Below are 24,378 nucleotides of genomic sequence, written 5' to 3'. Positions count from 1 at the left end.
AAGAGGCCGTGTTTTGTTATCCTATTTGATGGGCGTTGACAGACTTGATTTTGAGGAGATTACTACAGGTCTGAGCTTTAAATTCATGAATTTGTTCGAGTTCTTGCCTGTTAAACTACTAAGTGCTACATAGTTTCACAGTAGGGTAGATGGAGGTTCGAACAAATCATCGTAAAGTTCTCGTGCTGAAACAATTCCTATTATTCTTGGAGCGCTGTTCGTTTGGGTGTTAAATCATAACCGTCGATTACTCGAAGTAAAAAAATAAAAAATAAAAAAACGCAATCTACCTGAAGGAAAATTACCTGACGGAAAACGTCAGTAAATAAGTCGCGATGGTTATTGGTTTGTATCTTATTGGTTGAAATTAGTTGGTGCGCGTTGTCTAAGCCAATCACTGAGCACGTTGAAGGATAACTCCCAGACAACTCTTGGACAACTCTCGACACTTATCTGAATAAGACGTATATTTTGTGACTCAGATGTGGCGGATCCCCACGCAGCAAGAATAGTTCGTGTCAGCTTTTTAGCTCAAATAGGACAGAGTTACATAACTTTTTCGTGGAAAAAAAAACGGAATGTCAAAAACAAATATAATATCCATTTAATGTTTATGAGTGACATGCCTTCTTTTAAATTGTTGGTTCGGTCTCTGGGTTAAACCATTGACTATGAAACCTCAGTACTACACTACGAGGAAATTTATATCAAAACTAAAATATTTACCTCTAAATCTGGTGATCTTACAAAGCCTAATTTGAGTAAACGCATTCTTGGTAATACAATGAAATAAAAAATTTAAAAAAAAAAGGCGTTACTTGTCTAGCTTCTTCGGTAGTAAAAAGTTCTGTGTTGAATCGCCATATTGTGTGCTTCTCACGGTGTCTTGATAGCTTTACTGTCGATGAACTGAGGTTCTACGCTGAAGAGTAGAGCAGTAATTAGAGGCTTACATCTACAGTTTCAGAGAATGTAAGATGATTTTCAAGAAGTAGTAGAAATATTGGCAAAGAGATGATGGACTAAGTGGTAGGAAAGAGGAAAGAAGAGAGAGAGGAAGTTACGAAGACATAAATAAAGGAAAGAATGAAGAAGAAAGAGTTAAGCATGAATATATAAGCATACAGGTTTATAAATAACTAAATACGTAAATGAATGAATAAATTAAAGGTAAATCGATGAATCAATAAACGAATGACGAGAAAAACGAATAAATGGACAAAAAAGAGAAAAACAGATAAAAAGCAGACTCAAAAAAGCCATTGCTTCAATTGTCGAAGATTTGAATAAGGCAAGGAAGGAAAGGGAAAAAAAGAGCCTGCTTACCAAAAACTTTTCTCCTTATCTCCCTCACAAGAATCTCGCATTGTTCTTCCCAGTTGTACTTCTGTCCATAAGATTTGCGCAGTTGTTGTATCTCTTCTAGCCGCTTTTTCCTCTTCTTTTCACGAACCTTCTTGATCGCCTTTGACCAGTCTTCGGGTTTATCGGAGTCAACTACACAGAGGTCTCCAAATTCTGCCTCCCGCAACGCTTTTGAAAAGCCTGAGTTATGGCCAGCAAGGACAGGCAAACCAGCGGATAAGGCTTCCAGAGCAGTGAGTCCAAAGCCCTCTGTTCTTGAGGGCATGATAACAAGATCCATACGAAGAAGCAGCTCTTTCAATCGATTTCTATCCTTGATATATTCTTTGACAGACAGCTGGTTTTTAGAAACGCCATGTTGAAGAATCTTCGCTGCCAATTCGTCTTGTTTTCCTGCGGCCGCTCCAACGAATGTGAGATGATAGGAGTCGTTTTTCAGCTCATGACTTGTAAATGCCCCAGCGGCAATATCGTAGCCTTTTAGCTCGAAGTCTTCGTCATCACCACGCCCAAACATCAGGACCTGAAACACGTAATTCTCGTTTGGCGACTGCGTCGCATCAGTTAAATCTCTCATAATTCCGGGTGTAAATTCCACAACATCCTGATCTTTGTTGAAAGAGCGTAGATGAGTGGAGTAGAAACCTTTCAATTTAGGCCCGACTGGCATGACAAGGTCAGCTAATTGGCATAGACTAGCCTCACGCTGGTTCTTTTCTTCACTTTTTGCGATAGCTTTCGGATAGTCCTTGTACATACCGAGTTCATCTGGAGCAGTGTGCACTACTTGAACCCACTTGCAGTCATGAGATTCTCTAATCTTCTGAGCCTGTTGACCAAGCTTCACGCCATGACCAATTACTACATCAATTCGAAGGTCTTTCGGTGGAAAAAACAATTCTACGAGGGGAGTGCACGCGATAAGTTCCTTTGCCTCAATAATAGTAACACAATTTTTCTCAGCTGCTGCTTTTTCTTCCTCTCCACATGCACCGTGAGGGACAAAGACAGTGACTTGAGTGTCGGTACGGCTTGCCAAATTAATGGCAAGTTCTCTGTTAAACGTCGATAATCCACCTTTCAGTGAATTCCACTCGTCTGCTAAGATTGTAACATTCAAAACCATTTCTGAGGAAATTCTTGAATCTGTTACTTCAGGTGCTTTCGGTAAGGGGAAAGCCTTGCTGGATTCCAAGGCAACCTGAAATGACATAACAGGGTTCTAGAATCGTTCTGAATCTATCAGGGTGTGCATTCGTGACCAATCGGTCTACACAAACCGGACATAACACAATCGACTGGCAACAACCCTTCACTGGACCCTCTGATTATGACTTCTGCTGAGTTTGTCAAAACGTTAGACACTACTACCGAAAACAGTCCCTAGGGTCGTCAGAACTACACTCACCCGGACGATCAGACTACATGACCAATTTTAACGAACTGATACCTTTAAACAACAACTGGAAAGCGCTAATAAAATACAACTAAACTTATGGGAGGCTTTTTGCAGCTCGTGACTTCATCAAAATCAAACGATCAATTATTATCATATATTTTTTTTCGATGGCGACACATCTGATAGAATATGATATTGAACATAAGCTCAGGAAACTATAAATAACACGGAACTTCTAATAAATCTTTTTGTTTGATCCATTGGTAAATTTAAGATCTGGAAAGATAAGGACATATTTCATTGAAAACTGTGGATATCTGAAGTGTCGGTTGAAATTGCTAATTTCTTGTAGCTGTTTTCTTTAATATCTTAGAACGTTGGCTTTTTTACATGATCTTCCTTTTGCTCAGGCAGGGCTACCTGTGTTGTAGAAGGAAAGTTCCTGGGAGAAGAGCTCTGCAACAGAGAAATTTAATATATTAGAAAAAAATATTCTATCTGACATTTATATCCATCAATTCTCTTGCCTTATCACTGGAAAATTGCTCTCAATTGGTTTATGGTTCATTTGACTCTCTAAGGATATAAATTATACCCTGTGCCTTTACCAAGCTAGAGTCCCTTAAAGCCGCGGAAACTCTATGTCATGGAGTGGTCACCGGTCATTTAAAAAGAACACCTCTCACCTTAGCGGCCATTCGCACTGGTAATTTTTGCTGCGGCTTTAAGAGCGATTTTTGGTACGATCACGGGAACGTAAAATCGCCCTTGTGGTAGCGTCCTCATTTTATTTTCACTAACAATATGCAAAAGTCAGGCTTCAGCAAAGTGTCTGACTAGATATGCCACAAAAAGAGTAGTTTTGCTCTGCCAGTGGCAATTTAAGTCGAACTTAATATCACCATTACCAAATAGATGCAACGATGCAAGATGGTGATAAAATAGAAAAAGAAGTACAGCGAAGGAGTTATTTGAAAGAGCTAACTTAATCTTCTGTGAAGCTTCCTAGTCACGCACTTAACACACGACCGTAGACCGGTCGGATAGATGGAGGTATCTTTGGGGTGGGTGAATTCTGAGATTTACTCAGCCGAAGGGTAAGAGCTTCAAAAATTAAGTTTCCAAAACAGCTCCCCAACTTCATATACCACATACCTGATCTGAAACGGTCGGTATGAAATACAGCGTGCATAATGTTTCCCTATCAAATTGATTCCCCGTGTATAGCTGTACTTGCAGGTTACTGAGGTCGCTAATAGCTACTGGCAAACTTCTTTCAAAAGCTTCAGTTCCGAGAAACCTAGCACAAACGAATTAAAACAATATATAAATACTAGGTATTTCTTTTTGTCTAGACAAAAGGATGCGTTTCTCCTTACATATCTGCTCCAAGTTTTCGGACACGATGGAAATAGATGAGCAAACATGGATAAACTCACGTCAAGAAGTTGTCTAGATTTTCTTCTTGCATCACAGTAAATGCTTGGGAAAGAGACACAGACATCTGATCTTCTTTACACAGTGGCTTGAGCGAGTTTCCTCCCCCTTGAGCACAAACGCTGCGAGCAATTGGAGGTAGAGGAGTATACACTTGTTCTTTAAGATGGAGTGGGAAGCAGTAGAGGGTCAGCAAGTAGTTTGTAGGTTTTCCTCTAGCATATAAACGAGCGAAAAATCCTACTTGTTGTAACATCAGCTTTCTACAGAGGCCATCGGCAAGATTCTTTAGCATAACAAAGGGTCGTTTCAATGGGTCAATCCAAACCCAGAACCTAAAGGAAAACGACACAGACTCAGCAACATCGGATGGGGTGGGGCATTTGAACCCCAAGTAGGTATTTGAATCAAAAGTGTCAAGTCCTTTCAGCGGGATACACGAGCTCTCTAGTGAATGAACCAACGCTGTGACTGTGAATGTAAAACAACCTCTCTCGATTTATATCAAATATAATTTATTCGAAGGTATTGCATAATGAAATTTCACATCGTAGAACATGTTAGAATTATGCTTACAACCGAAAGGCCATAAACCATGCCTTTTTTCTCGCCATTTAAACATTTTTCATTGGAATATGGGTAATTGACCATAAAATCAGGCACAAAGGATTAAAGCCAGTCCCCAGAATTGTTAAAAATATATTCTCAGCATCCGAGTCATAGCGCAATGTGCGTAATAAACTGAGATCCCTGCAAGGTCCATTCAGGTTGATAATAAATACGAGGTGACGAATCGGATTTAGTGTAATAATCTGGTCGTTTGGTTTCCTTTGTTCTTGTTTTTAGTCTCTTTCCTGTAGGTCTAACAGAGACGTCCACATTTTTGTACACCCAGGTGTCACCTAATGATACATGTCTTTTCTCTAAAGATTTGCAAAGACCCTACCTACGTGAATTCTTTGCAGTTTATTGCTGCTTTCGAAACAGTCAGAAGAGTATACTTACTCTGAGAAGTGATTTACTGTAAACGTCACTGTCCCATTTTCAAGAACCGCTATATCTTTTAACTGCTCTGTGACTTCATTCCATTCTCTTTCATCATCTTCAGAGGTTCGGCAAAATATCCTGACGTCCGTGGCCGAATAATCCGGAAATTTGGGTATGTCTTCCCCGAGTATAACAGGGATTGTGAGCTTAGCAGGTGCTAAAAGCTGAACTGGTTCAGAAGGTAAGATGTGAAGAATAGGTCCAGCAACTAGTAGTTCTTTAGCATTACTACATGGAACCTCTTGCACCTTCAAAGATGAAGCTGTACTGTGTGAACTAATGAAAACTCAAAAGCGCCACAACTTAATAAAGAACCGGTAAGGCAAAATGAATACCCAATCATTACTCACAGAAGTCGCTGACTGAAGGTAAGTAGCAAAAATTATGTACATCGAAACATCATGCTTATCGAATTATAGGCTGATAAGTCTGCTTTCGTGTTCAAAAATCTTTTCTTTAACAGCAGAAGCTTAATGTTAATATGTAAATTATTACGATATATTCTGGTGGAAGTGATGCACACGTACCTTTACGGTAAGAGCGAAAAATTTTCCTGTAGGGAGAGAACTCTCGGGGAATGTTACACTCACTCCTGGATAGTCTGACAGAATGCAGGGAAAGGAAGATGACAAAGTCAAAGGGTTTTTAAACGTGAAAGACTTGAGACGCCAGACCACCGCAAATGAAGAAAAACTCGTAATTTCTGCCTCTGCAAACGGAAATAACCAGTCTGGGAATTCTTCCACCCCGGAATACTCATCTTTAATATCTGTAATGAGGCAGATGGTATTGTTAACTATCCTTGTGACAACTAAGAAACCCTCTATTTTCAATCATATATCTTTGTTGATTCAACGTCATATTTTTACTAACAGATTTTTAAATTTGTGTCTGGCAACCACGATTGTTATATCAGAAGAAGTAAAACAGCTAAAGTGGTCGTTGGACAATCACATAAATTAAAAATGAACATTAAAACGACCAACTTCAATCACAACTAAGTCTATAAGAAAGAAATACAAAGCTTGTGCATCTTCTTATACAGTCAAAGTTGCTTGTGGTTTTGTGCAAAGAAAGAGATCAAGTTGTCTAAAGAAGGATGGCTGCACCCTGTAAATTACCAACATAGCCTTCACCTGATGGTGTCCAAGCCCATCTGGTTTCCAAGTCCCTCCAATCATTGGTCTTCTCACTGATCAATTCTTTGATCACCAATTCGTATCCTTTAGTGTCACTAGCACTGTGGGATAAAGCCAACTTCACTTTCACATTGAACTCGTAACGTTTCTCTGTACTAGGAATGCTTCCACAGGCTAGTTCCATCACACTGCTTACTAAGGCCTCGTTTCTTCCAAGGGGTGGTGATAGAATGTGCAGATTCCATAAAGAACATGTGACCTCTGTACATGTAGGCAGAGCTTTAGGAGGGATCATTACACGCGATGGAACGTTTTGGATCATTAGTGCCCCTCCTTCCTCGGTAATCTTGCTTCTGTAAAATGAGAGACGTGAAATCAAATACAAAAAGAAGGGGAAAAGGAAGGGAATTTCACTGAACATTCATTTTATTATAATTAATTGTTAAATCTACCGTGCGCGTTATTTCTGTTTACCGTTCGGCGCGCGCTCCGTTTGAATTCATATATCGCAATAATTATCGCAACGTTTCTCGCGTAAAACGTTTCACTTAAGACGCGTAATCTGGCTTGATAGGTTGTTCAGTTCATTTTCAACCACGCCAACCAGTTTATGCTAACCATTTATTTGCCACAAGTACGGAGGCAGTCAAGAAGTAAGTTTTCAGTTGATTTCCGCTTTGCTAACAAATTCATGGAACATATTTGTTGAAGCCAGGCAATGAGATTGGAGCTTGAGGTTACATGCCTATGTTCAGTCAATCAGAAGGCAAAAAATTTAATAACTGCACTCCACTTTTCAAGTATATTTACCTCCCAACACAGATCTTGTTATTCCTTGTAGAAAACTCTTTTTTCAGAAGAAGAAAACATGAAAAAAGAATGGGAAAAATTAAGCAGTCAAAGTAAAGACTATCATCTCTAGTTTCAAGACTTTAGGTTGAGTTACTATAGCAGATGAAACATATAATAGTTCTCTTTAAATTGAGCTTCACAACAGAAAGCAAAACCCAGGTAAACAATAACCCATATGGAGCAAGGAAAACATCACAAGAAGCCATTGAGAGTCAATCACACTTCAACAAAAGAGGATAACCTATGAAAGGAATCTACATTTCTGCTCTCTTAAAGAAAACCCTGCCAACAATATTCCTGTTGCAGGTGCTCTTCCAGAATATTACATGAACTAAAGGGCAGCTATACAGTTGTATTTCATCCTATGACAGAAGAAAAAAATCACCAGCCAATGTTAAAATAATAAAAACTACAAGTTGTGATATAGATTTATCTCAAGCAAGTTCCCTGGGCTTAAAAGTTTGTAAATGTTTCTAATATTTATAACACCTACTACTGTATAAACTTAGTATCTCATATTAGATTTGACTTAATCTGAGTTCCACATTCTTTTTTCACTTTACCTTTTCTTTCCTGAAGTCTCATAGTTTTAGGCAGTTCTTCTTGTTCTTTTTCTCGACCAGTGGTGAACATATTTGATGGGGGTGAAGTACCTAAGAACAAAAAGTTTAGAGCAAAATTAGCATTCAGTGTCTTCCTCATGTTAAACTCAAATGTACCTATTCCTTCAACCCTCACAACAGCCAACTTAATATTCCTTTAAACTGAAGGACAGATTGGGGAAAATTCTACATTTGAAATGATGGGAAAAGGGAGCGTCTTCACGAGAGCACCAGGTAGTCGTTCTACTGCAATCCCACAGATTTCAATGAAACTTTGCCAGTTTAAAGGGTCTACCCCAAAACTCAAACAGGCAAACTGGTTTCTGCTTTGGTGATTTTCAGGGGGAGAGAACTTGGTTTTCAGATGGGTTGAAGAACCTGAGAATAAGGTTTTCACCGAAGAAATCGCTTCAAAATAGGTAAAATGTATTAAGCTCTCAGTGTGATGGTATTTAACCAATAACTCTGATAGTTAATAATTCATATTGTTACATCCTAAATTAATGTGCAACTCATGCATCAGTGAATTTGATTGATGGCTTGTCAAACAACAGAGGAAATAAATGACTACGTTTTAAGACTTTTCGATTCATCCAAATCTTTGATAACTTTGGGGTCAAATATCTCCCCTCGCCAGAAAGCAATCAAATTGCAAATTCAAATTAGTTAGCGTCTTATTGTCTTTGATTGCCTAGGCAATAAATGTAGCACCAGCATCACTAATACCTTTGAAAGACAAATCCAACTTAGTTAGCGTCCTGTTGATTTTGTTTGCTTCAGCAATAGATGTAGCACCTGCAGCACTAATACCATTAAGTGACAAATCCAAATTGGTTAGCGTCTTGTTCACTTTCATTGCCTCAGCAATACACGTAGCACCCGCATCACTAATATCATTCCCAGACAAATTCAAATTGGTTAGCGTCTTGTTCACTTTCATTGCCTCAGCAATACATTTAGCACCCTCAGCACTAATACCATTAAGTGACAAATCCAAATTGGTTAGCGTCTTGTTCACTTTCATTGCCTCAGCAATACACGTAGCACCCGCATCACTAATATCATTCCCAGACAAATTCAAATTGGTTAGCGTCTTGTTCACTTTCATTGCCTCAGCAATACATGTAGCACCCGCAGCACTAATACCATTAAGTGACAAATCCAAATTGGTTAGCGTCTTGTTCACTTTCATTGCCTCAGCAATACATGTAGCACCCGCATCACTAATATCATTCCTAGACAAATTCAAATTGGTTAGCGTCTTGTTCACTTTGATTGCCTCAGCAATACATGTAGCATCCGCAGCACTAATAACTTTTTGAGACAAAGACAAATTCGTCAGATTCAAATCAGCTCCAAACGACTTCGATAAATGCGAGTGAAAATCGCTTTTTTCTCTTTTACATTCGTTGATGACCTCCAATACAATTTTTGCACCACGGCCTTTATTTTTGTTGACTTCATTTGTTAAACTCTTTACAAGAGCCACAACTTGTTCATCGCATTTCATGGCCAAAATTCCACCTGAAAACAAAAGTATTTGTTTAAGTTCAACGAAATACCTTGGATCGGAAACTAGTTCTTCAAGTTTCATTTCCTTGCTTTGAATCTGAGAACAAATGAAGAATGCTGCAAAGAATTCTTGAAAACTTTTATGTAAGAAGGCATAATGCAGTGTTTGTCTCAATTTGCTGCCACCAGGCTGCGCTGACAGAAATCCAAATTCAGTCAGGTCATTTGCATGGTTTCTCACTTCACTTTCATTAAAATCCAACTTATTGTCAAGTAAACCATTCAACGCTACCTTTCCGAGGTGATTCAATTGCGGTTTGTAATAGTTTGTCAAGTCTTCGATCGTTTCTAGTAGTCCCTTCCTTTTTCTATATCTTCTCAAAACACATTCAACCATATCCAAGTACAGTTGAGCTCTGCTTTCGGGGAGTGTGCCCTCAAACTCTTCGCATAAAAGGCAAAGAAGTGCTGTGTTTAGAGGATTGGCCGCTATTTCTATCAGGTTTTTATCTCGCGACATCCGTTGCGAGAGCTTGGTGGCTAAATCCGGCCTTTCTTTAAAGTACTTGGTGACAAATCCTTTCACATGCTTTTCAGTGAATCCTTCGATCTGAAGCAGCGCATCACAACATTTTCTCACCTCTTTTCCAACTTCGTGTCTTGCTGTTGCAACTATGTGGCATCTGGGGAGTACTCTTCCTTCAATTAATTTGGAAAACATCGACAATTTCCCGGATGGTAACTCATCCAATCCATCCAATATGAATAAAATGCTGGACTGATTTTCACGAATAAACTCAAAAAATTGTTGTTTGACTTTTTCATCGATGCCTAGGGGCAGCAGCTGATCATCAATGGCTTCCCAAACGTCAGAGTGGATATCTCGACATTTCAGCAACAATACCAATTTTAATGCTGTTGAGCCGCAGCCCTGAGGTGCTTGCTGTTTTGTGGCCCAGTCGTAGATGTACTTTTTACAATAGGTGGTTTTTCCCATACCAGGTTCTCCTTCAATCAACACTGTTCTCGGCGCTGAACACTCTTCATACGGGTCCAGTATTGACGACATGTCCACAAATACGTCCGTGATTTCTCCTCTCGTTTTCTTTCTTCTGACCACTTTGAGCCTTGTAAAAATATTGTCAAGAAAAAACTGAAACTCTTCACACCATGGAAATGGTGAGAGCCATCCCTCGCGAGTCTTGTACAGCTGGCGAATTCCATTGATAAGCTCGGTTGGATCAAAAATACCTAGCAGTAGAAAAATAAGTAAGAAATCTAATGAATGCAGCGTTGAAAATTGTGGTACGTCCCTGTCATTCGGCACTGAATTTAAATATGCGAATGAGTACGATACCGTTGCCAAAGAAATTACTTGGACGATGCAAAAAGGTTTTAGTGTATGATTCATGCCTTCTGATTAAAAGCCATTTAGATTATGAATTCAGTTGAACCTATTCTGTTTGTTCGGCTTTAGCGGTGTCTAACAGTGAAACTCTGTCGTAAAATAAATTACTCGGGAGATAAATATTCATATCATTGGAGCCGTAGTCTGAGAAAGGCTTTTACGGGATATAGCGAGACTACGAACTAATAAATGAAAACCAAACAACGTCTTTCTGCCTTCTTTGTCACGCAGTTTCATCAAAAATGCTGCAGAAAACTGGAGGCTCGCCTGCGATGAAGTGGGAGGTTTTGCCAACAGTCTTTTCCTCAGGAAATGTAAAATAACCACATACATCTTATTCTAACCCATTTTACTCAAGGCGATCCTCATTCAGCTATTTTCCCATGTAGAATTGAATACTCCACAATATGAGCAAAGAAAGGGTTTACTTATTTTATTCAAAAACATGCGGATCACATTCAATGCTATTAGGTATTCGGCACTGAATTTAAATAAGTGAACGAGTACGACACCATCGCTAAAGAACTTAATTCGACAATGAAAAAAGGTATCAATGTATGATTCATGTTAATCACCAAAGGCCATTTAGCTTATAAATGCCGTCGAACCTACTCTGTTAATTTCTAACATGGAGCCGAACTTAATGCCAATATTTTCGTTAAAACTGTACTTTATTTTTATATCGTTCTCCATTCTAATAAAAATATAATGTTTCCGGGCTATTTAAGGGTGAAAGTTTAAATAATTGAAGGGAAGGAAAGCACACCACAGAGACTATTCCAGAGATTTTTTAAATTGAAAAACTTAATCTCTTTAAGATAGGATGATCTCTCTTACATACAGAATATGTTTACTACGGCTAAATTTGCGGTTAAGCAGGATAAATTTTATTGTATAATTCAACTGACCTTCATTCTTGCTTTCTCCCACAGGGGCTGCCGAAGTACACAGCTTTTCCTTCACTTCCTTCAGTTCACTGTCCATCTTTGCCGTTTCGTTTCTCATTTTCTCAAGAGACCCTTTCGTGGAATAACATTGGAAATTTTTAGTCCGAGTGAGAGTCACCTTATTCATTAAACGTTAACTAAATAGATCCTTTTCCCTTCCTCTCTGTTTTTTTTTTATTCTATACAACATTCTAAAAAACCTTATGGCCCAGCTTCAGCGGTTTCTAATAGTGAAACTCAGGAGATAAATATTGATGTCATTGGAGCCGATAGTCTGAGAAATATTTTTGTCGGTAAAAGCGACATTGTAAGAACTAATTAATAAAAACCAAAGAACGCCTTTCCGCCTTCTCATTTCTCCTTATGTCCTCGACAAAAGTAAAACTAGTATATGACAATAACCTTCTAGGCTAAATATGTATGAGTGCTGTCAGAAAACTATCCAACACCGAGAGGTAGCCTCACATCCATACCATCCCATTCATCCCACACATTACCAAGTATCTTCATTTGTAGCCAGAGCAGGTTGGAAGCCAGGGTATGCTCTTACAACAATACATTACCTAAAAAATGTTAAATTGACCGACATCACGCGAATAATGTGGTCATGCTCAAAATATGTTTTAACAAATCCCTGTTAGCAGGTTAGTTTATCTGTGAGGAGCTCTTTTTAGTAACCAACCTTCATCTGCGCTTTTTTCCACTGTGGTCGTCTGGCTACTAAGCGTCTCTAAAACCCCCTTCATTTTAATCTCTATCTTCTCAGTTGTGTCTCTGAGGTCGTGTCTCATCTTTTCTAGCGAATCTGGAAATGTAAGAAAGATAAGCGCAATTTCATAAGCACATTTACACCACAGATTCACGTTTACGTGTAGACAAAACAATGAAACATATATCAATATCTAGTCGATTCCGAATAGATCAAACTCAATAGGACGCTTGGAAATTACAAAAATGCACTCCAGCAATTATACGCGAGCACCCACGAACAGAAAAAATACTGCCGATGAAAACAAAGTGTGAAAATTTGGGTTAATTCTTCATTTTTCACACATAACGCTAGAATAACGTTTTAAGTATGTGACTAGTTCCGTCCTCGATGAAAACATCCTGAGTAACCCGACACGGCGGTGATTCAAAGCTAGAGAAATCTAGAGACCCGCCTGCGATGAAGTGGGAGGTTTTGCCGACAGTCTTTTCCTCAGGAAATGTAAAATAACCACATACATCTTATTCTAACCTATTTTACTCAAAACGATCCCCATTTAACTATTTTCCAATGTAGAATTGAATACTCTTATACGCCAGGAGGAAGGATTTGGTTATTTCCTTCCAAAATATGCGGGTCACACCTAACGCTACTAGGAAGTTAGGTTCATTATAAGAAAGGTAATACTAAAATAAGACGATAAACTATCCCGACTACGATGATACATATGTATGGGGGCTGTCAAAACACCATCAAATCCGAGAGGTAGCCAGGGCAGAAAATCTCAGATTCCGTGGCATCCCACACATTACATAGAATCTTCGTGTAAAGCCAATGCCAGTATTGACCAAGGTGTGCTCTAAGACTAGTAAAGTATGCTGTGTTGGCCGACATCCAGCGCTTACCGTCGTAATGCATATGAGCTGCGCTATGTACCCAAGAAAACAGCGTCGCTCTTATTAATTTTTTTGCTGTGAGTAGCTCTCTCTACCAACTAACCTTGTACGCTTTTTTCAGCTGAGGCCGTCAGACTACTCAGCCTGTCTTTCACCTCTTTGACTTTGATCTCTATCTTGTCAATTGTGTCTCTCGTGTTATACAGCGAATCTGAAAATTTCAAAAGGTATGCGCATTTCCATAAGCAAATTTATATCGCAGCTCCACGTTAGGTGCAGATAAAACAATGATATGTATATCAATATCTAGTCGATTCCGAATAGATCAAACGCAATAAGACGCTTAGAAATCAGCAAATGCACTCTAGCTGTTGTACACGAGTACCCACGAACAGACAAAAATACTGCAAATGAAAACATAGTGTCAACATTTGGGTTAATTCTTCATTTTACACACAACGCAAATATACCTTCCAAATATGAGACTAGTTCCGACAATGATGAAAACATCATGAGCTGACCTACACTACCGTGTTAATTGGAAATATATACTTTTGTAGCCTTCTGATTCATCTACATTGGCAGTGGATAATGTTTTACTTACTTTCAATTTCTTCAAGCTTGTCTTTGATGCTGTCGTCGTCTTTCTTCCATTGTTTCATCAGTTGACGATAGTGCTCCTCGATATCTGGATCCATACAGTCGTGCTCAAGGTTGTCGATTTCAGCTCTAAAATGAGCTCCTCCGAGTCTCACCAAAGCTTCTCTTACTTCCTGCCAGTAAGCACTGAAACTACTGTCATCCACAGAGGCTTGAGAAGCATGTCCGTATACAGTGTTCCTGTAATACTTCACTCTGGCGATGTCATCTGCAATGCCTATGTTTGTAGCTAGGGGAAGACGATCCCATCCATTGGCGGGAGGGCCCAAACCACAGATATTTCTAAGAAGCACCGTTAGAAGTGTGATATCGAAGGCTGCAGAAGACACGGGTGCGTGAGTAGGGTACAACTTTCCCCATTGCGTTGGATTCAGCACTTTCTTCCTCCCTTTGTACAGTGATTGCAATGTGGCGTAATGCACTGAGGTACTTCCCAAAACTGTATATAGAGTCGCTGGTGGATGTATTGTGTCAAAAGTGGACCTAAGCACCTGAGATCCAACATCCACCAGGAGGCGGCATAGCCTTGCATAGTTGGTAGTCTCTTTCGTAGACGCAAATGGCGAAATAGCCGTAGCCATAATAAAAACTTTTCCAGGATGACCTGTCAAACAGAGAATTGACATTAGGTAATGTTAATCAAACCCATTCGAAAAAAAAAATCCCGATAGCCAATTGAGACCGAGAATGGCTTCAAATCGTGATGTCATTTTCTAAATCCTTTTAAGCAAGGAACACCAACGAAAGAACCTAATACGAGATTTAATCTGAGATTTTTCATTTCAACCCAGTTTCTAGATTAAGAAAGAGTTTTGTTTTTCAGTTTACAAAGTAACAACCAGAGACATAAACAGCAGAAATGAAACGCGATTTGAAAGGTTAAGGGGAAATAAGTTTTTTTTTCCTCTCTAGGGCCTTAAACCCGGTCAGTTCTGGCTGGTTGACGTTTGATTCTTAATCATCATCATCATCATTATCATTTTATTTGATAATGCAGGTAACAAATTGGCAGCCAAGAAGGCTGATGTGGACCTACACATCACTAAAATGATTAAATGATATATACTATACTGCTAAAATAAAAACTAATCTAAAAAGAGAAACTTAATCTTAAAATTTAGGATTTATTATATCTAACAAAATTCCCCATTTCGCCTAAGAAGTATCTAATAATAAAAGTAATCAGAGATGTACCAGCATTAATACAAAAGCCGCACCCGTTTTTACTACTTCATGCAGCATCACAAAGATCTGACCATTGCCGGCGTAACCATTATACCTAAACCTTAAAACCTCCATAGCTCCAAAACGATGCACAAGCAGACACAAATATATAAACTACAGTTAAAAATCAAAGCAAGACTGCACAACCTCCATTTACCACCCTGCAAAGATCACTGCTACAACTTGGTCACTTGAAACATAATTGCAAAAGCATCATCTATCACCATCCCAACAAGGACAAAAACTACACAATCACAAGCAAACTACATAATCATAAGCAAACAACACTGTGTTAAGAAAATTTTCGTCAATATGGGAATCATGCAGTTACACTACACTGAATCATGCAGTTAAACTGCACTGAACTGTATAAATTGACAACTTTCTCGATAATATTATCAGTGCAATGGCCTCTGAAAGTTGTTTATACTCCTCGTGTCAGCTTGGTGTTGCTACTGCTAATGTACAGTTGTTGTTATGGTTATGGTTATTAGTGTTTAGTCAACAACACTGAAAACTTGGATGTGATAAATTTGAACAAAATTGGTATGCATGTAGCATTTATTTCTCCCAAAAGAATTACCATAATTAAAGTTATGCAGTCATAATGTCCATAATATAATGTCTATAATGTGATGTCTGTAATATAATGTCTGTAACATAATGTCCATAACATAAAGTGGGCTTTATTTTTTCTCGTGCTTTTCGAGGATTTTGGTAATTTACAACACTCAAGTTTAGGCCCCTAGAATTTGTAAAAAAGGAGCCAAGCAGACCAAAAAAAACTGGTTTTCAATTTCAGAGAAAACAAAAAAAGAACTATTTTCATACACTTTTCACTGGACAAAAATAAACAGCCTCTCTTGGCCATTTCCTGCAAAGTCAACTTTCAGATTACTGTTTTTTAAACAATTTACGGTCTCCTTATTCCAAAAATTCATGAGAGGGCTAGATATGAAATATTTTAAATTTCACTATTTACATATAGGTCAATATGAATAGGTCATGATGGTTTTGGTTATTTTTACCATCTCGTAAAAATTGCTCTTGCCATCCGATGAAATATACTTTTACACAAATGTTTTGGCTGTCAATGGCTCTATATGTAATGGTAATTTATGAATATCTTGAACATGTTGGATTGTTTACATGATCTTCGTTATTCATCCAGCTTGGGTTAGATTTTGTGCTTTGACGTCCCCCAGGTAAAATGTCAGGCGGGATATAGGCGGAATCCCGGCAATCCCACCCAGGATCCCAGGTGGGAATGGCGGGATCCCGCCTCAGGTGGTGGGATCCCACCTTTCCCACTTGGGATGAAAATTTGATCCCACCTGGGATCCCGTATTTAATGCGGGATTCCTGCATCCCACCCGGGATCTTAGGTGGGACTTATGCATTCTACCCGGGATCCTGGTCGGGATTTACATATCCCACCTGGGATTCTTTATCCCAGCCACGAAAATATTGTTTTGCTGTTTTTATTCGTACAAAAAAATTTTGTGAGAGTTCCAATACTTATGGATCATCCACACACTCTGCAAATATTTGGCATGCGGACAAGACAGAGGTGGTCACTGTTCCCTTCGAGAAAATACACCTTTTATACACCGATTTGCTTTATTTGCAACTCTGATCTGAAAATATTTTTAAAACAAGACTTGTTAGTAGTGAGAAGTACAAACCGAGTTTCTTCTCATAACTTAATTTCTTAAATGTCCCAATCACTGGACCTCCTAAAAAATATTACTTCTTTACATTTTTGGTGCAAAATACAATTCCTTCTTTACATACAAATGAAAAGTACAAGTCACAGTTCAATAATAACAGCTCTAAAGTTTACTTGTTGTTCTTCTCTGAGTCAGCGATCAACAAAATTGTTCTATACCTTGTAGGTCTGGTATAAAATTTTACTTGTAGTATAAAATGACAACCTTGTATCTTCGTTCTCTCCACCCCTTTCCAAGCTCGGGAACGCTTCGGACTGTGCATAACCATTTGCAGATCAGAATTCCAATGCACCTCTGTAATCGCATGTAGTTGCTTCTGTCTCTCGTGCAAATGTTTTCTCCGTTATGAGACGCACTTGACTCTGTTGGCACCACTGCTAGTTCAGTGGAAAGACCGACTGAGTAATCGAGATGGCTAGCTGTGTTGGAACGTGTTTCTGAACGCTTGTTGTGGTCAAGCCTTGTTGATTTGGGTACTGGTACACTGGGATCATCTAGGTATCTCTTATACTTCCTAATGTGATTGGCTTGTGTTGTTTCTCACCTTCGCCGTGAACATAACTCAAGTGGGTTTCGAGTCTTTCTTTCCTCGAAAACTTTCGGCCACAAATCGATTATTTCTACATAGAGTGAATTCACATCATTATTTATGTCATCATCAAAACATGAATCCAAGGTATCCACCATCTAAGAAAGGAGAACCGGTCAGAAGAGACAGAATAATGTTGCGCGCTTCTCTTGAGACTGCAATGGGTCAAGCCAGCGGATTCTCTTTGCTAAAAGGTCCACGTGATCATGCCCGTGATCGGAAACAAAGAAAACTCCATTTGGCGCTCATCTTTGAATGTACTTTTCATCGGTTAACCGCTCTTGCTTCAAGTTGTTTCTTTTCTCAACTGTTTTGCTTAATATAACACTTCTAAAGATGGGTTTTGTTGTGGTTCAATGGGAAAACGAGAACAGCGTGAGTGTCTTAAATGAAAAGAAAGTCGTTGGCGCCGTGGAATTAAAAGAAGGGACAATTAACAGATGACATACCGACTGGTTCAAACAACGATCGAGTGGCCATTTAAAGCTAGGATTTTTAGAAGTTTGTGGTGAGTACAAATTGCCATATTCGTTACGTGAGCAAAATCCTACCAAAGAATAGAAATAACGGCTTGAATTAAGCTTACCAAACGCTTAGCGCAACTGAAACTCAAATAATTCTGAGAATCGAATTGGTCACTTGCATGCTGCAATTTCCTAAGCTTACACTTTACAATGAAATAAATCTATGAGTAAGGTTTCAAGATTACTTTAGTCACATTTGGGAACATTCTGACCTTGCTTTGCTTTGAAAAATTCGACTGAAGAGAGAGAAGACTTTCAATCAGTACCTTTGTCAAAATTTTGATAACATGAGGTTTTGTCTTTCTTCTATTCTTTGATACACAACGGCCAATTTTTTAAACGTTGAGCCTTATTACACTGTAGATGTTCTGCTTAAATGATGAAGAAAAAGTAATATGCTGAGTTGTGCTGTTATTCTTTAAAAATGTTTGGTTAAGAAATTTGTTAATGAAACAAGTCAAACACATGCTGGTTCATTGCAAATAAATTATGAGATCTTTATCACATATAGTCCGTGTATTCATGTACTGTTTGAATCATTTATGATCAACAGCTTGGTAAGACAATGGGATCCCATTGGAGGTGTCAGTTTGTTCTATAGCTAGTTGGAAAATTTTAGACCCTCAGTGGATTGATGGGGTCTATTGCTCACCTAGAAAATTTTATCCCCTTAATTTTATGGATTAGGTTACAAAAGGTTAGGAATTTAAGGCGGGATCCCATGTAGGATCCCATGCGGGATGTTCCATAATCCCAGGTGGGATCCCATGTGGGATGTTCCATAATCCCAGGTGGGATCCCATGCGGGATGTTCCATAATCCCAGGTGGGATCCCATGCAGGATGTTCCATAATCCCAGGCGGGATTTCATGCAGGATGTTCCATAATCCCAGGTGGGATCCCATGCGGCATGCCAAGGATGGAACCAGATCTCTGCACAAGATATTCCATATTCCTGTTTTAGGAGGGGAGCTTAAACTTTGATTTTATATGAATTAATAAGTTTTAATCAATGACCCAAAATTGAGTCTCTCAAATGTTAATATTCATAAGTCAACATACAGTTGAAACACTTCACAAACCTAGCTGCATGCAATCAGTAATTAAACCAGCAGTATATCAGAAGGACCACCAGAATTTAAGCAACATTTTCTAAGAGTATTTCCACATGTTTGTAGCCAAACATAATCATGCACAGCCATCGATCACAACATAATTAAATAGGTCATTAATATAATGTATAGTTCTTGACATAACATTACCAGGCAAAATAATTAATACCCACATGGATATAAGTGAAATGCGAGCATGCAGAATTCTAAACATATACAAACAGGACACAATTATTCCCAGCAAATAAATTATTAACCCTTTAACTCCCACATCAAAACCAACCATACAATTCTTATAATGTTAGTTCAGAGAATTTAGTATTGAATCAACTTATTATCCCCAAATTTATATTTTTCTTTACTCTCATTACTTATCTGGTTGATATTGTGTTGATATGGTAAGGAGAAATTCTGTCTTGGTCACTCATGGCAATTAAAGGGTTAATAAAGATTGACAAAATGAAGGCAAGTTTCAAAAATTAGAGAAAAAAAAAGCAGCAAGTGTTCCTACCTTGTGTAGAGTTTCCTGGGTTCAAGAAAATAACCCTTGCATCAGGGATAAAGTCAGAAAGTCTGAAAAGAAAAGCAGCAGAACAACAGTTACTTTACATCAGTTATGAAAGACAATGACAGTCACAAAGAAGGGCACTAACAGGTGCCCCAAGGTTATCAGTGGTATTAACCACAACATTATATAATATCAAATTAATTTCCTATTATCAGCTGAGTTGATAATGTAAATTCACCACTGTGATGAGTTTAAAAGCTGACAATTCCTTTGTCAGCCCAATTGCTCTGATGAAAAGGCTAACACTCAAAATGTCATCTTTTTAAACCTTATCAACTCAATTGATAATGCTAAATTATCCTGGCATACTCTCCCACTGAGGCAGCACCACAGTTTCTTTAGAAACTTACCCCCTTTATTATAATATTAGCAATGAACTGTAATCTGGAGAGCTTTGATAATTCATAGATTACATACTAGGCTTCCCTCCTCAGGGAACATCACTCTAGCTCATTAACTGTTCAAGCTAAGAAACAATAGCTTAGAATTCTAAACATATGCAAACAGGACACAATTATTCCCAGCAAATAAATTATTAACCCTTTAACTCCCACATCAAATTTGTAATTCTCCTTACTCCCAACCATGCAATTCTTATAATGTTAGTTCGGAGAATTAAGTATTGAATCAACTTATTATCCCCAAATTTATACATTTCTTTACTCTCATCACTTATCTGATTGATATTCTGTTGACATTGTAAGGAGAAATTCTGTCCTGGTCACTCATGGCAATTAAAGGGTTAATACAGATTGACAAAATGAAGGCAAGTTTCAAAAATGAGAGAAAAAAGAGCAGTGTTAGTCCTCCTACCTTGTATAGAGTTTCCTGGGTTCAAGAAAATAACCCTTCAATCAGGGATAAAGTCAGAAAGTCTGAAAAGGGAAGCAGCAGAACAACAGTTACTAAATATCAGTTATGAAAGACAAAGACAGTCACAAATAAGGGCACGAACAGGTGCCTAAAGTTATAAGTGGTATTAACCGCATCATTTTATAATTATATCCAAGTAATTTAATATTATCAGCTGAGTTAATTGATAATGTAAATTTGCTACCGTGACGAGTTTAAAAGCTGACAATTTGTTGCTCTGACAATGGGCTAACACTCAAAATGTCATATGTCATCTTTTTAAACCTTATCAACTCAGTTGATAATACTAAATTATCCTGGTTTACTCTCCCACGAAGGCAGCACCACAGTTACTTTAGAAACTTAACCCCTTTATTCATTTATAATTATCACAATTCAACTGGAATTAAAAAAAAACAACAACAACAACAACAAAAACCACCATGATTCACAAAGGCTGACCAAATGTGACTCTCCATATGATTTCAGGGACAAAGGTGATAACACACACTCAACACACCAACACATCATGCAAAATGCCCATTGTTCTCAAGACATTTACTAACAGTAGTGAAAAATATATAGATCTGTAATATTAGCAGCGAACTGTACTCTGGAGAGCTTTGATTGGTCAGAGATTATGCAGGCTTTCCTCCTCAGGGAATATCACTCTAGCTCATTAACTGTTCAGGCAGAGCTAGGAAACAACAGCTTAATAGAAATTTATTGTTTATGCTTTTGTTAGAAAAAATCACCCATTCATGCTTGTGTTACAAGCTGGACCCGCATTCAATTTTGAAACCTTTCACTACATATTCATCTTTTTCTACACCTTACTCAATAAACATTTCAGTTCTATCATTAATCATATATAGGATTCTATTTTCATCAGTAAAATCCACCTGCACAATTTTTCTGTGATTATAAGGACATAATGAAGTCTTAAAAGTCACTTTGACACCTGTTTCTCTGAAACAAAATGTACCATCATGATTCCGAGAATCATGAGGGCAATTCCATGTTACAAACATTACATTCAGAGACCAATTTTTTGGAAAGTAATTTCCTTAACAAACTTATTTTGCACAGTTTTCAATGTATAATTTGTACAAACATTCCTCACAGGGTACATGACCAAATTTATCCTAATCAGGCCCAATTACAAGTTAACCCTTTAACTCCCAGAGGTGATTAATGTAAAACTTCTCCCTACAAATCCATACATTATTCAGGAAACAGGTGATGAGAATATTCAAACTTATCAGGTAGAAGCTGCTATCTTGATCAAGCACCAAGTTCTCATAACTAATTTACAAGGAAATGTGTAGCAGCTAGAGGGGAGAATTAACAATTAGATCTTGGGAGTTAAAGGTTAATTCTCTTTTCTGGGTTGTGCTGATAACCAAAGCATTAATATTACACTTGGGTGTACATGTAACTGTGGTATGTGGAGTATCCCATATGGAGCATGCTCCTTACAATTCCGTTTTATTGAACATGCTCTAACTAGTATTTCTGCTGTCTTTTGGTTCTTGCTTTTTGAGACACAATATAGGTTTCTAGTGTAACACTAAATTCTACATTGGAAGAGCCCTTAGGGTTACTGATAATGAGGTTGAAATCAAATTTCTTCACCAAGTTGTCAAAACATTTAACTGGCCTCTGAGGAGCAATATTGATATTGTCCACAAGAGAAGAGTCTACTGTAGCTCCACATATTGAGAGGCTTTTTAAATATCTTTGAAAAGAAAATGTTTGCAAATAGATGATCAAACTAACTACAGATTGCAGTAGTAAAACACTGCTTTAATTACAAAACTTGGATTATTCTGAACTTTTTGTAAGAGCACTATTCATTGACTGTTAATAAGCCAGTTGATACTATTTTGGAAAGTTACACTGCACTGAACTGTATGAATTGACAACTAATTCTCTATAGTATTATCAGTGCAATGGCCTTTGAAAGTTGAAGTATTGCTTGTTTTAAGCTACATTTCTGAAACAAAGCATGTCATATTTTAATTTGTTATCTTCAGATATTATAAAAGAAGGTACTGACTATAAATATAATGTCTCCCAGTAAACTTAATTCACACTTTGACTCAGACTTTTTGAAAATTTATACTCCTCATGTCAGCGTGGTGTTGCTACTGCTAATGTACAGTTGTTGTTATGGTTATTGATATTAGTGCTTAGTTAAAAGCACTGAAAATTTGGATGTGATAAATTTGAACAAAATTGGTATGCATGTAGCATTTATTTCTCCCAAAAGAATTACCATAATAAAAGTCATGCAGTCATTATGTCCATAATATAATGTCCATAATGTAATGTCTGTAATGTCATGTCCGTAACATAAATTACGCTTTTTTTTTCTTGTGTTTTCCACGGTTTTGGTAATTTACAACACTCAAGTTTAGGCCCCTAAAAAGTAAAAAAAGGAGCCAAGCCGACAAAAAACTGATTTTTAATTTCAGAGAAAACAAAAAAAAAAAAGACTTTTTGTTGTGGGCATAACAAAATAATGTTACTAGCTCTCATTTATGAAGTACATCCATTTTGCAAAAAATCTTATCCACAGGTTCTTCTTTGTCTTGAGTTTTGTTAGTTTCAAATTTCCTCTGGTGAGATTTAAGGAATACATGTTACTCAAATTATTTTAAATCTTTCAGCGTGCCAGCTATTTTCACACACTTTTCATTGGACAAAAATAAACAGCCTCTGTTAGCCATTTCCCGCAAAGTCAACTTTCAGATTTCTATTTTTTAAACAATTTAGGGTCTCCTTATTCCAAAAATCCATGATTGGGCCGGATATGAAAAATTTTAAATTTCACCACTTAAGCAGTTGTAAAATGATGTGGGCCATGATGGTTTTCATTATTTTTATCATCCCCTTAAAGTCAATCTGGTTTTCTGATGAGGTATACTTTTACAGAAACTGAACAAATTGGCTGTTAATAGCTATATGTAAAAGGGTTGTTGGAAAATAATTGAACTCAAGAGGAATCCTATAATGGTAAAACCTTCAGATATATCAATTCATGGATACTGCATGTGTCTGCTAACTTCAGTCAGCAGGTTGAAACTGGAAACTGAGGAAATCTAATATGTAAATATGTCATTCAACAAACTGCGAAGGAAAATATTGATAGTTTTTGGGAACTTAGCTTTGAATTGGCTGTTGCATAAATTTAACATCTGCAGACTATTCAGAGGTTCCTGTTACTAGTGAAGTAAAGCTATATGCTGAAGCACAAAGAAAGATTGCTTTGGGATTAGAGTTCAAATGCTCAATAGCCTCTTCAGTGCACACTGAACCTCAGTCGACATTTTCTTTCCATCCCACCCTCCTCAATGGTTATTTGTTATGGAAATATTCCATATCTTTTTGGGTTTTCTGTATAAGAAAGCCTCTCTGTAAATGTTATGTTTTAGCACTGTTAGATTTATCTGCTTATATGCACCAAATAAGAGCCACATTTTGTGGAAAATTAGTTTACTATATAACTAAGACTGGATGATTTGTCACAAACATTACTTGTGGTCAAATGTCCAATGGTTTATCAGATTGAATTTAAAGGTACAATAATTTTGTCGAAAAAATATCATCGATAAATAATGCCTGACTCGAGTTCTCGGAAAACATATTGAATTGGAGAAGGCAAGTCATTCTCTTAAGCGACGGAAACCGAACTGTGAAGAAAGGGTTTCGCTTTCAGTTTCCTGTCGGCTACGAAAACAGCAATTTCCGCTCTCACTGATACGCATTACGTGTTCCAATCTTCACTAAAGCATTTCCCTGTC

The 24,378-nt window shown here is 37.8% G+C and overlaps 1 protein-coding gene across 2 annotated transcripts; it reads right to left on the bottom strand.

Moving 5' to 3' along the window:
• Positions 1 to 588: 588 nt before the first annotated feature.
• On the bottom strand, positions 589 to 14,554 carry LOC113669707 (uncharacterized). Of its 2 annotated transcripts, XM_089210514.1 has the most exons (13): positions 13,918 to 14,554; positions 11,670 to 11,780; positions 8,568 to 10,604; positions 7,803 to 7,892; positions 7,198 to 7,234; positions 6,385 to 6,740; positions 5,776 to 6,017; positions 5,207 to 5,496; positions 4,204 to 4,536; positions 3,920 to 4,064; positions 3,155 to 3,220; positions 1,327 to 2,566; positions 589 to 922 (listed from the first exon to the last, which is right to left on the bottom strand). In XM_089210514.1, exons 1-13 carry the CDS (start codon positions 14,552 to 14,554, stop codon positions 918 to 920), a joined length of 5,589 nt encoding a protein of 1,862 aa, XP_089066640.1. In that variant the 3' UTR covers positions 589 to 917. The 2 variants fall into 2 exon arrangements, with proteins under 2 accessions (XP_089066640.1, XP_089066639.1); XM_089210513.1 differs by lacking the exons at positions 11,670 to 11,780; positions 13,918 to 14,554 and having other exon boundaries at positions 3,185 to 3,220; positions 8,568 to 10,839.
• Positions 14,555 to 24,378: the final 9,824 nt, after the last annotated feature.

Source organism: Pocillopora damicornis, chromosome 6, assembly GCF_964200805.1.
Source record: "Pocillopora damicornis chromosome 6, jaPocDami1.2, whole genome shotgun sequence".
Lineage (NCBI taxonomy): Eukaryota > Metazoa > Cnidaria > Anthozoa > Scleractinia > Pocilloporidae > Pocillopora > Pocillopora damicornis.
Note: the sequence above shows the minus strand (reverse complement) of the source record. Positions and strands in the feature narration are given on the sequence as shown.